General features: G+C 33.9%; 1 protein-coding gene across 1 annotated transcript; it reads right to left on the bottom strand.

Annotated features, from left to right (window-relative positions):
- Positions 1 to 12258: 12258 nt before the first annotated feature.
- On the bottom strand, positions 12259 to 12753 carry LOC126708229 (uncharacterized). Its single transcript, XM_050408032.1, has one exon. It carries the CDS (start codon positions 12751 to 12753, stop codon positions 12259 to 12261), a length of 495 nt encoding a protein of 164 aa, XP_050263989.1.
- Between the last annotated feature and the right edge of the window lie 1267 nt (positions 12754 to 14020).

Genomic DNA, 14020 nt, shown 5'->3' with positions numbered 1-14020 from the left:
GAAAAAAAAATGGATTTGTACAACGGAAACACAACTCTAAATTGTGAGATACACTTTCAAAACTAAAACTATACAAAAATTCAAATCTTTGAAGGGCCTGAAACAACACAACGCTGAACACCACACCAAAAAAAAAAAAAAAAAAATTCCATCACTTATTCACTTGGAATTGGAATTCCCCATAGATAGTAAACTATCGTGTTGCAAAGGTACATGCACAAGATTTTAAAAATATATTTCAATTTAACCCAAAAAAAAAAAAAGAACGAAAAAAAGACCATGTTATAAGAGTAAAATCACGTTACCAAGGTACATGCACAAAATTTTAAAAATATATTTCACTTTGAACAAAAACAAAAATAAATCTCAATGAATGGTGACTTTCATTTTAACCACATGTAGATGAAAGTATGAGTTAACAACACAATATTTTTGCATAGAGAAAAATAATTAACTAATTGTTTGAGTTTGTTTGTTGTTCCGAAAGGTGGAAAGGAAAATGCAAAATGATATCCATTACTATTATATCCTTTAATAGGGATAGTTGCCAAACTAAATTTTATGGCATGTTTGGATCTAACAAATTTTCAATTTCAAACACTTTTGAGAACAAAAGAAATCTAATATTCAAGCAAGACACTTTCTTCCCCCTTTTGGCTTAAGTCGCCTTACATAAAATGATTAGATTTTAGATAACATTTCAAATTCATAATATTGCAAGTGTTTTTGGCTAGACAAAATCACCTAACAATTATTCAAACAACTATTCTTAAAACACTTGTTTTAAATCCTCAAGCCTAAATGCAACCTAACAAATGCAAATTTAACATCCACAAGAATCATTTGTTCCATACAAAATAGTGAAAATATATTGCAAAAAGCAAAAACCACCAAGAAATGAACTCTCTAATTTCTCGAAAAGAGGCACATACCCAATTCCCTCAATTTATTCACCTGAGTCACTGACTAAAGAATCACTGCATTCCTATACCATCATTAAACACCAAAAACAAATACATCAAAAACCACATTTTTATAAAATATAAAAAACACAAATCAAAGGCAAATGCCAATCTAAGCAATGTATATGTACAATTTAGCAAAACATAAACTAATTACTGACCTTAATTATTTTTCAAATTTAACTAAACTCCTTCCCACATGGAATGATTGAAATGCCTCAACAAATTCAACAAAACAATAAGGTTCATTTTGACATACCCAATATTGCTTTTGGTCTTTATGTGATGTCACCTATAAACATTTTATTATGCATATGGATTGATGAGAGTCTCCATGTGATGCTCACCTTTCAGAGATCAAGCATTTCTATTGGAACATATTAAACAGAAAAACCTATATCTACACCTGCTTCTTGAAAGAAGTTAGACACACTTTTCCTTGTAAGACATTTAAAGCCCATGGATTCAAAAAATCAAGCTCGAGTTTGCAGGGACCTTGGTTTACAATCTGGCCATTAGAGGGGAGAATAATGTCAGCAAAAAGATCGAAGTCTCTTGTACTGTTGGCTGAAGGAGGTGAGATGACAAGAGTTCAATGGAGAATGTGAATACATTATTTAAGCAAATTCACTATTTGAAAAGTTGGCAAGCAATCCAAATCAATAGATATCTTATCAATAAACAGTGCTTTTACTGGTCCAATCAACATCTCAACTTTCACTTTTTTTTTTGAGCAAGAGACCTCATATTTCATTTAATTATCAAAGACATAATTATTTCAATTAACAAAAGTTAAGGTAAATTGGTGTTCTTAATCTAGTTTACCTACTATAACACACTTTCTTTGTCCTCTTGAGGCTGAGATGCCCCTTTAACATTTGATCTCCAACCATGGTAACAGTGTACACTTCAAATCCCAATACCTATAATGAAGTGAACTCAAATAAATGATAAATCGGGCAAAACTGTTATGGAACTTTGACACTCCATGCTAATGTTGCCTTTAGAAAATAATCTATAATGTTGCTAGCTTGCCTCTTGGCCTTCAGTTAATGCTCCCTTAAAATAGTAGAAGCCAAAATAAAACCACATAACTTGTCAACCGCAACGAATGTGACTTCTCTAGACCAGAAAAGGTTAGTCTATATATTAAATCTTACTTTCAGCATAGGCTTTGATAAAAACACAATTTGAGCTAGACTATCTATCATTTATTGAGTTAGAGAATAAGTCATTCACAAAAATTTCTTTCTTACCTTCATGAAGATATCAATATCTAGATAAGGCATAATATTGGCTACTTTCTCTCTTCTAGACAACTCTGCTTACATCTCTGCAAATTTACAAAATAGTATGCATGTGAGTCTTGTACTGCAAAAATTGATTATGTGGAGTACACCAACCATAATACTGTGAAACATTACAGTTGACAACATTATTAAAAAATTCAAGTACTCTAACGGAATTTGAAAGAGAGAATTCTTGTTTGGAATTCACATCCTTTCTCATAGTGTGGAAATTCATAAAAATTACCAAAATTAAATAGTTAAACCAAATTTCATTTTTGGTACTCTAACATCAAAGCATCGCATATTCTTTTATAGGCCAAAAATACAAACAAATAAATCACATCCTAACTTTTTTAGCTTACTAGGATGATTAAGTTACTCAAGTATGACTTATAAAAAAAAAAAAACTTAGGTATGAATTTTATATACTAATAACACTAACAAAGATAATCTTGACAAAGAAATCATATTCACTCATTTGTTACACTCTACCTGAATAGATTGTAACATTGACTTCCTTAATTTCTTGTTCCAATTCCATGCCATTTCTCACATTGCAAAAATGCATAAAACTAATGAATTTCAATGTTTTAACCAACAATGTCTAGTAACTGACCAACCAATTTTGCCTATGATCATGGGCCAGGAAAATGGACAATAACTGCACTGCTGATATAAAGCTTCTAGGATAATAGATTATGGATGAATCTTGCAACTCAATGTGTCAACTTCAAGAAATTGGGTTAAGACACGCATGTTCTCAAGGTCAGTAAACTTGCGCCAAGATGCAGATATGACTGGCTCCCATAGGTGCTTGTAAAAGTACTCTTGTAAGAGGTCTGCTAAAAAAAACGCAAACCTTCTCAAGTACCTCCAAAAAATAGTAAAACAGCCAAAATTCAAGATAGCTAAAAAGAAACTCAAAAACATCCTTTACTATGATATAACCTTTACACAAACCCAACATCTGATCAATGCATCAGATGAAGAGAGGGGGGAGATGTCAGAAGCTCTTTAAACCAATAAATATCCTGCAGGAAGCTAAAATCAGGTAATTATTTTTTATAATGGGCTTTTTCTTTGAAAAAAAATTCTTATCCGTTGTTACTCTTACAAAATACTATCAAAATGAGATCACCTGCAAGAATTGCACCCAAAAAAAAAAAAAAAAATCACCAATTCAACTAAAAAATATTCATCCTATTTTCATTTCTCCATTTTCTTGGCAACAAACAGGAATTTAACCAAAATAAGAAAGCATAAATATCACCCAAATAAAAAAAATATAATAGTTTCGTTTTTATTTCATCCTATTTTCTTGACAACCAAACAACGTTTAAACAAAAGAAAATTCTTTGGTTCTTGGCAACCAAACAAAACTTAAGCAAAAGAAAAAGAGCCAAGAAAGAGTGTACCTTCCATGGAGACGGAGCAGTGGAGAGATTGAATCGCAGAGGAGAAGTTGAGAGATCGGTAACTGAACACAGGAGGAGGAATGGAAGAAGAAGTAGGGAAGGTTCTAGAAAGATACGGAGAAGAATAAAAAATCCTAGACCTAAGAGAAGAAGAAGCTCTGGAACTCCATTGGAGGTGTTGTTTATAGGTGAAGGGGAATTTTTTCAGTCTTGATATTGTAGTCGGCTTCATTTTCCTTCTTTTGCTTCTTTTTTCTGGAAAAAATAAAAAAGAGAGAACTCTAATCTGAGATTTAGCGAAGGTGAGAGGCTCATTTTTTAGAGACACTAAGAGACGTTCTCTTTAGAAATGAGACAATGAGTTTTAGAGTGATAGATTAATGTGAAAAAAGAAAAAACAGAAACATGAAGAGCCAAAAGACAAAGAGAGTCATTAAAGACTCATTCTTTTTTTTTATTTTTTGAGAAACACACACACATATATTTAGAAAAATTTATTGAGACATATGGTGCAAAATTAGAACTTCATTTGACACCTAATTTGAGTTTCTCTCAAATTCATCTATTATTATATAGGTATATAGATATATATATATATAATATTATATTTTGAGAAACATTTAAGAGAGAGAGAGAGAGAGAGAGAGAGAGGAGGTTGAGAGTCTACATAGAAGTGTCCAGGTAAAATGTTATTGTTTAGGATATTTTTGTGGTCTTCTAGGTTTTTGTATTAGGTGTTAATATATTATCTATTTTGGTACAAAAATTTTAAAAATTTAGATAAGACACATGGCGCAAAATTGAGAATCCAATTAACTCACTTGAACCAAAAAAAAAAAAAAAAAAAAAAAAAGATGTGGCACAAAATTGAGAATTTAATTGAAATCTAATTGGATTTTCTCTTAACTTCACCTATTATTATATATAAAGATAATGTAATTGTCATCCATTGTTTAAGTGGCGTTTAACTGAGATAAGCATGAAACATGTAAAGATAACATCCATTTAACGTAAAATGAGTGTATGCCTACCAAACATAACCGCTTAGTATATATGCAATCTGGCATATGATGAAATCAACAGTGATGGTCAAATGAGCAAGTAGCAACATTTCACTATTAAAATGTTTAAGTTTGGGTCTATAACCTTGTGTCTCGGTGCATTGCTCATCTCTTCCTCGATTCAAATCTCCCTTCCCCACTTATTTTAAGAAAAAAGAAGAGTATAAGTTCCTCGCCTGATATCTACCTAAACACTTAAAAAAGTAGTGTTAAATGATTTACATAGCATAGAAGGGGAAAAAAAAAAAAAAAAAAAAAAACCATCTGCCCCCTCCCACATACAGAAACCACAATAAAAAAAAATGAATTTATCACTTTGAGTCTCATGTATATGTCTTCCATATACCTTTTGATGGAGATGACTGTGTTCCCTTTATAACTTTCTGTTTTGGTTGTCGCCTTTTTTTATTGACATTTTCTTCAGCAGCTGTACTTGTTACTTTTACTAAATCAACTTTCACTATGTGATGATCAGAAGTCCCTTTGGATGAAAACACTGAATATGATCCAGGAACAAACTTGTAAGGTGAATTTGGTGATGTCAATATGTAATCAACCCGAGTTCCATACTTGCATGTTCCCTGCACACCTACATCAAAGTACAAGGCATTGAGAAGAGTAATCAATTCTGAAACTTCAGGCCAAAAAATTAGGTGACATATTTAATTTTGTAATTTGACCTTTGGCAATCATGACCACTGATTCTCATTCTCCTGCAAAGTCCTTAGCATCTGTATATTGTTTGCTCTTCAAAAATCTCATCACTTCAACCTTTGGTGTTGGCTTTCCTATCTCCTCATAGTACTGAAACACAAAAGTCCATGAAGGTTAATGTTAAAGTAATTCATACATTTATTTATTATATTATTAAAGTAACACCAATTACATCTATTGTCACCTTAGTTTGTAAGACTTGTGTAATAAAATTGGCGTAGTAGTAGATTTTGTTTTCCATATATATTGTACCAATTACCAATTTTATCAATGACAATTCAGAGAGACATAATTGAGCCTATCGAGGTCATGCTACGTTAACCTTTACAATGTCAGTCCATCTTTCTTGAGAGTAATTTGTTTCATCAAGTGAATTGAGGCCTCCAGTTAAAATGTGAGCTTCATCACTAGACTGTGTTATTGTATTTATCTGCTTCATTTGCCAGTTCTCATCGAGATGATCAAGGAGGGTGCAGTTGAAATTGACTTCTCCCAAGTGGGGCACTCAATCGTGGCCTTTGGAACATTCCTGTGCCTGCAAAACACAAAGGGAGTTACATAATAGTGACTTGTATTTGAGATCAATTTGCAAAATAACAATTCATTCATGTGTATATTAAGCAATATTTGAATGCAAGAAAATTCAAAATAAAATAACATATTCATTATATTATTTATCTATTAGGGGTTTATTTACATAAAAAATTATTTTGAAATTGTAATTATAAAAATGTTATATTAGGAGGGTTTTGGTTTAAAAAACCATCCTATTTATTAACCATTTATTTATATAATTTTTAAATGCATTTATTGTATTATATAATATAATAGAAGAAATATTAATAGATTTTTTGGGTGGGGGAAGGGGGCAAGTGCCCCCCGAACCCCCCTGGCTCCACCCCCGTGACCAATTCAAGTATTCAAAATTATAGAAAAGATACCAAAAATCTAATAGTTCAACTGATTAACACTTTTTAATATTTTTAATTAAAATATTCAGAGTTTAAATTTGTCCTTTTCAATTATCGAATTATGTATTATAGAGGAGATGAGCTGATAAAGTAGTACTAATGAGAAATGAAAGCAACAAGGTATTATTAGTGGGCTAACCTATTATTTTTCAAAAGTAATTGCCCTTTTAATATTTTGATTTGTATATTAATTTAGCAATGAGCCAAACAAATATTTATAAAATATTGAAACCCAGCACGCAGACATGGGTACCAAAAGACCTTTTTTACTCTCTTTCTTTATTTAATTTTCTTTTTCTTTATAGCCCTTTTTCATTCAGGCCAAAGTTGTCAAGGGATTTTGGACCACACGCAATTGGAAGATGCCACGTAGGGAATCACAAGTCAGCAATTTTGGAAACTTTTAGCGGTTTTGGGAGAGAAGAAAAGTATATGCATTACGGCGGCTGGCATTTCCAAATCTCATTCTTTTAGTAGCAGTGACATCATTTAGCAACATAGACGGCTCCTAATCTTAATCACAAAATTAAAGTGACAAAAACCCATGCCTTTATGGGGTACATTAAAGAATTTTTATGATGGACCAATAACAGCCTCAACTCTAAAGCCACCAACTTCACAATATTAGATTCTCAAAAAAAAAAAAAACTTCACAATATTAAATGCACTAAAAAGCTTCACAATATTCATCCACCACATCTTCTGAACCCTTTTGTAGGCTTACTGCCTCTAATTTAGCCATTTTAACTTAGTTGAATGATATTTCCTTTTAACCAAAAAAAAAAAAAAAAAAGAGTTCAAAAGATATTCCCATTAAAGGATATGTACACTATATTCAATTTTTGCAAGACACTTGTAATGTAGTTGTATTATTCGGTTCTCTCAAAGGAAAATATTTTGGCTTGAATCTTCCCTTTGATCATTGAATATTCCAAGGTCATATATTTTATCCCATTTTTTTTCACAACTAACTTTTGTGATTAACTGTTTGTCACTTTCATATAGATCCATCACTTTTTCTCAATTACTCACAATTAAGGGTCTCCAACTAGCCCCATAAACTAATCAACTTGCTCGAACCGTCCAAGCCAACCCAAAAATTGGCCTACCCGACGCCGATGAAAATCATAAGTGGGTCTCTACCTCCAACAACTGATACTTGCAGGTTGGTTGGTGGGTCTTCTCATGAAAATTTGATTTCAACTGACCTAACTGGTATCCACATCGAAATATTGTCTATCTCTACAAGTATGAGCAGTTTTCCAGTCAGTTTTGGCCAAATCTGATGAGATCCGACAAGATCTCGTCAAGACCTAACAAGTTCGGCTAGCCCAAGGGACCGTCTGAGAAGGTAGAGCCGATGATGGGAGGGAGATGAGTGAAGGTGAGATGGGTTGTGGAGAGAAACTGAAAGAGAGTGAGAGAGGGGCCGACAGGGATTCAGGACTGTTGAGAGAGACAGCAGCAAATGTAAAATATTTTACCAATTTTTTAAGCGTAAAACATTTTACACTTATTTGCCTTGGTTGTATTGTTTGATCGAAAATATTTTACCTTTGAATAAATATTTTACTGCAAAATAAACACAGTAAAATATGAAAATATTTTCCTGCAAATATTTTACATCAAAACAAACAGGGCGTTAGTGACAAATTTATTTCTTTTCTTTTCTTTTCTTTTCTCTAAAGGTGGAGGAAAGCAAGGTCTCTCAATGAGTCTTCTAGGAAATGGGTTGGTGACACTTGGCAGTCAAATAGGGGTTGAATATGAGGTTGAATTTTAGAGAGAGAGAGAGAGAGAGAGAGAGAATTGGTTCGAACACCACGTCACTCAAAACACGGCGTATCCAACTCCCACGCATTCATGGTGGAGCCCATAAATTTGTTATAAAAAGACAGGATTTGCAGAGGGAATTTTCTTCTTCTTCTGAAATATTCCACTGTATACAGGAAGATGAGTAGTACTCAGTTTTGTGGGCTTCCTCATCTCATCTTTCAATGGATCCCAACATTTTTTTTTGTCAAAAATGTTTGTATATTACACTTTTTTCAAATACTTATTCTCCACTGGTACAAAGTTTCAGATTACTATTCATTTATCATCATCACCCGTATACTATGCCCATAAGTTTTATTATATTGAAAAGTTTAGATATTAGACTAAGGAAAAAAAAAAAAATCTACATTGTAAATGGATCAAATTATTCAAATTAAAAAACTACGTTGTAAATAGATCAAATTATTCAAATTTGTAAGTTAAGAAAAAGGTCAGATTTGATTTATATGGAAGGGATTCAATTTTAAATTTGATTTGATTGGAGATTTTACCATGAGATTATTCAAATTTATACGCATACATCAATCGTTCAATATTAACCAAAGACAACTACTGACAAATGCAAAAATCCCTGGTCCACCATAACCAGTCCAGCGCACAGACAAAGAAGCATGACTCACAGACATTTTACTGCGGTTGGAGGTGGACAGTGGAAATCAAGTCACTTATTAGTCCTTTCTAGCCAGGTGGACCAATATCTGCATGAAAATGTCAACAAGGTAAAACACCCCATTTTGTGTGTAGGTGGTGCCTTTTTATTTCTTTTGACATCTGCTCTTCTCCTAATTTTTCTGTTATGATTTTATATTATCTTGGAATTTTTATATGAGAGTGGATTGTGTAATAATATTTCTACGTAATAAAATAATATATCTTAATGAAATGTTCTTGTTGCTCTCACTGTTGCACAATACAGAAAAAATAGACAAAATTTCAAACACCTGAACATTGAAATAATTTTTATGAACTATTGAATCATTGAGTGGTAAAAAAGTGTCTAACATTTGACCGTGCATAAGGTGCTAGTCATCTTTAACTTTTCTCTGCAACTAAAGGAAACCCAAATGCAAGAATGTAAAGACAATATTTGTGCACGTTACTAACCAAAAAAAAAAAAAAAATTACTAGCTAATAACAGGGGAATTCAGACAGAAAAAGACCAATAGAAGATAATAGAACTCTATAAAAGAAAATAAACAAGTATGCACATATCCAACATAAATATGAATATCTAATAAACAAATGAAGTAATATCTAATAAACAAATGAAGTCACATTATTAGAAGAGTAAATCTCATCCCTCTTACCCCAAAATCGGTAAGCAAACGAGAGGAAAAAAAAACCTACATACCAAAACAACAGAAATTGACAAAACCCCCCAATTATTTTTATCATCAGTGAGCTAAGTTTCTAATAGACATTTTCACAAACATCTTCTATGCATTTCCAAGATCAACGTTAAAATAAAATAGAACATGGGGGTATTGCCAATTGAACATTCTGCCATACCCAAAAAATCCAACCCAAGAAAAATCACAAGACTTTACATGCATCAAGAAAACCCAATATCAAACTAATCAAAACAAAAAAAAACATGGGTTTCAGTCATGTTTGAAAGCAAACATAATGAGAAAAAAAAATAGAAGAGAAAATAAATTAAGGAGAAGATGAGGACCCGACGGCCACCAACGCTAGTGATGCCGTTGAGAAGCACTGCCAGAGAAGGGGCAACCAGAAGCTTGGCCACAGCTGGACTTGAGAGAACGAGAAAACAGGGAGACAAGAAGGTCAAGCCGGCAAGCACCGATGGTGGTGGTCGTGTGGGCCTCAGAAGCTTCCATTTGTAGCCATGATCATGGAGATTTGACGCCAGTGTCCCACGTACGGCAATGTTTGGTGGAAGAGAGAAATTTTTTGAAATTTGGTGAATCTGAAAGAGAAAGCGAAAGAGAAAGAGAAAGAGAAGTGAAGTAGGAGAAAGTAGAGAAAAAAAATAATAAGACACTGATCGATGACGTGGCAATCCTTTACAACCATTGGATTAAATCAATGGTTGATACTACAGCTTTCTCAAGGGGCCATCCTATTACCATTGAAGAACTACTTTTACCATCAGATAAATTTAATGCGCAGAAACACAATCCTCTCAGATTTTTCAAAATTTTACGGCATATACCACAGTGCCACTGTAACTTGGCATTTCTTCAACTGGTTTTATAACTACTCAAAAATTTGATTTTTCCATTTTCCGTCTATTTCTTATAGCATCGAAATCTGCAATCTTAGTTATGTTTGTCCCTAACATTATAAAAGCATAGATTATCTAACATAATCACATAACACAGCAACACTCTTATGCAATTCACTTTCGATTACCTTCCGGACAATGTTGCGAATTGGTTCAACAATGCTGCGAGGTTCGACTGTACCACATGTAACACTTGGCAGCAAAGGAGTGAATGCAAAATAATTACGGGGCGATATCACTTGAACATCGTATGTGGGGTTGTTCAGATTCTTCAAGAAACTAGTTCCAGCCCAACCAGTTCCTAGTACCACCACCTTCTTTTTCACGTTCTCCGATTCAGATGAAGCAATGGCAGGAGCACCGTTGGTCGAGTTTGCCTCAGCATAGGAGACAAGGCCCCCACCAACAAACACAAGCCAAATAACACAAAAAATCAAATCATGAACTCACGTATCATAACATTTTACATTAAAAATCGAATTGAAAAATACAAATTCGCTCTGGAAAGGGATTAACAAAGAAACGGCCATTCAATCTAAAAACACTATTTTAAAAAATAATAATTTCCAGTTCACAAAACCGCGCTGTGTTATAACTCACAATCTTATAGCAATAGCAATTAAAATTCAATGTGCTCAAAGCACAATTTTTCATTATTCGATTAAAAAATATCTTAACACAAAATCTTTGAGCTACCTAAAATAAAAAAATATAAAAAAAATTAATTTTTTTTTTAATTCTCTGTATGTTTATGGCAGAGTTGTACGGATCTCAAACTTTCAGCACCACCAGCAACAACCTCAAACGAACCAAAAAAAAAAAAAAAATACAATCCAACGCCAACACAGCACCACCAACACCACCCTCTCCGACCATCCACTCCACAAAAAAAAAAAAAAACCAGGCAACAAACCACTGACCCAAAACCCACTCCGATGGACCAACGCCAACACAGCACAGCCACCAACACCACCCTCTCCGACCATCCACACCACAAAAAAAAAAAAAAAAAAAAAAACCCAGGCAGCAAACCCACTTACCCAAAACCCACTCCGACGGACCAACGCCAACACAGCACAGCCACCAACACCACCCTCTCCGACCATCCACACCACCAAAAAAAAAAACCCAGGCAGCAAACCCACTTACCCAAAACCCACTCCGACGGACCAACGCCAACACAGCACAGCCACCAACACCACCCTCTCCGACCATCCACACCACCAAAAAAAAAAACCCACGCAGCAAACCCACTCCGACGGAGCCACATACACCCATTCGGCATTAATAACAATCCAGTTGCTGGAGCAATTTGGGCCCAAATGCCAAATGTATTTTACAATTTGGCGTTTGAGAAGCCAAATGCTGATGCTCAACAGTTTTCATTCAATCAACTGAAAATGGAAGACAACAAAGTCCAAATACACAGCAACACAGAGAAGAAACCAGAAAACATTCACATAGAAGAAACCAGAAAACATTCACATAACACATTGAAAATCTGAAACAATATTTCATTATCACACAAAAAGTTACTTCATTACAAAGCTGTTAAAACCCATAACCTAACAACCCAGTATACAAATTCTGATAAATGTTAGGCAAAACACCGCCATTAGCCATGGTCACAGACTCAAAACCACTGTGAAATGTGGCAAAACTTAAAAGACTCAAAACCTATAAATATATATATATATATATTGCCCGTAATTTTTTTTTACTCAAAACAAAAAAAAAAACAAAAACCCAGATGCTTCGGTCTTCACTCTTCATCCTCCGCCGCCTTCTTCTTGCCCTTCCACCACGTCAAGAGCTTCTCCTTGAGCCAGAGGAAGACCCTCACGAGCAGCTCGAATGCTCTTTCACCAGCGGCAAAGAGCATGCCCTTCAAAATGGTGTGAAGGGCCGCCTTGACCGCTGGTGGAAAAGGCAAATCGGATACATGGTTTTTCATCTTTTCGATGAACTGATGGACAAGCACCTTGGCGGGTGAGTTTTCCCCAGGGCTTGAGAAAGCCCGGGAAGTGAGGAGATGGGGAGGAGTAAATGGAGCGGGTGGAGTAGAAGGGATGAGATGGGTAGTGAGGAGGAGGAGGGGACGAGTAAATGGAGCGGGTGGAGGCTTGAGAGGAGGAGAACGGGTTGGGGTTGTGGTGGTGGTAGGAGCAGAGGGTGGTGGTGGTGGTGGTGGAGGAAAGCGGGTTGGGGTTGGGGTAGTGGTAGTGGTAGACTTGATCAAAAAACGACGGAGAGCCATTTTCAAAGCTAGAGTAGAGACTGAGTTTTTTTCTTTTTTTTTTTTTGAATGAACAGTGATGGGTTTTAGGGGTGGGGTTTTAGGGGTTTTATAGGGATTGTAGGGTTAGGGATAGGGTTAGATAACCTAACCAAACGTAGTTAACCGTTTTTTTTTTTTTTTTTTTTTTACAAAGATTTCGATTTTTTAACCTTTTTCAGGGATGATGATGGGCTTTCGAAAATGTAGATGAATTGAACAGGTTGTTGTCGTTGGCCCAATTCAAGCTAGTTCAAACTTGGGCCGAGTTGAATCCCATTGCTATTTTCATTTCAGTTAAGCTATAATATCTGGCTGTACTAAAAATAATAATAAATCTATCATTTTTGTTACTCATTTTCCCACACGTGCTTAAGGGGCTAAATTCTCTCTAAGCAGTAGAATGGACACAAGCCAGCTTGGCATATATATATATATATATATATATATATATATACACATTTTTTAAATTATGATCTGTTTAACCTAAAAAAACTACGAGTTTGTGATCACCCTAAATTTTTTAAGATCCAACAAATTTTTTTTTAAAATTTTCTCTTCTTAACAATATATTAGGCCATTTCAAACAAAAAGAAGCCTTTCAAAAAAACAAAACAAAAAGAAGAAGCCCATGAAAAATTTTATTGAACTTAAATTTGAAAGTGGTGTAGCTTGTAGTAGCATTGATAATGAGACTATCGTACAACAGTTTCAAAATATGAAAACTCGTAGAAGAAAATTGTAAAACTTAATGTATTTGTGTTTTTTTTTTTCAATATATAAAATTTTATTTTTATTAGATTTTGTATAATTTAAAGTTTCTTAATGCCCACCCTCAAGAAAATTTCTGGAACCGCCATTGTCCCCAGCTCTTGGTCCCATGGGTACCCAAACCCTACCCAATTCAAACTAAGTTAAAAAAAAAAAAAAAAAAAAAAAAAAAAGGAAAATGTTCTTCTTCATTTTTAAACCTAAAAATAATTTTTCTATAGTTAATTTCAAACAATAGAGCTGAGACTTTTTTATAAAGTTTAATTTTGTCCTTTCTTTTATTTTCTTGTGAAACAAATCAAATTTTTATTAGTTTATAGGATTTAATGTACAATTTAGTAAATTTGTTACCATTTTTTTTTTTTAGGATTCAATTTGTTGCAAAAAAAAAATAAAAGACGTATTTTCCATTCCCCCATTTATGATCTACAAAGAATAAGAAACAAAGTGATCCAAAAGTATTTATAGTAGTAGAATA

This window comes from Quercus robur, chromosome 12 (assembly GCF_932294415.1).
Source record: "Quercus robur chromosome 12, dhQueRobu3.1, whole genome shotgun sequence".
In the NCBI taxonomy this organism is placed as follows: domain Eukaryota; kingdom Viridiplantae; phylum Streptophyta; class Magnoliopsida; order Fagales; family Fagaceae; genus Quercus; species Quercus robur.
The sequence above is the reverse complement of the archived record's forward strand: the minus strand, read 5'-3'. Positions and strand labels throughout refer to the sequence as shown.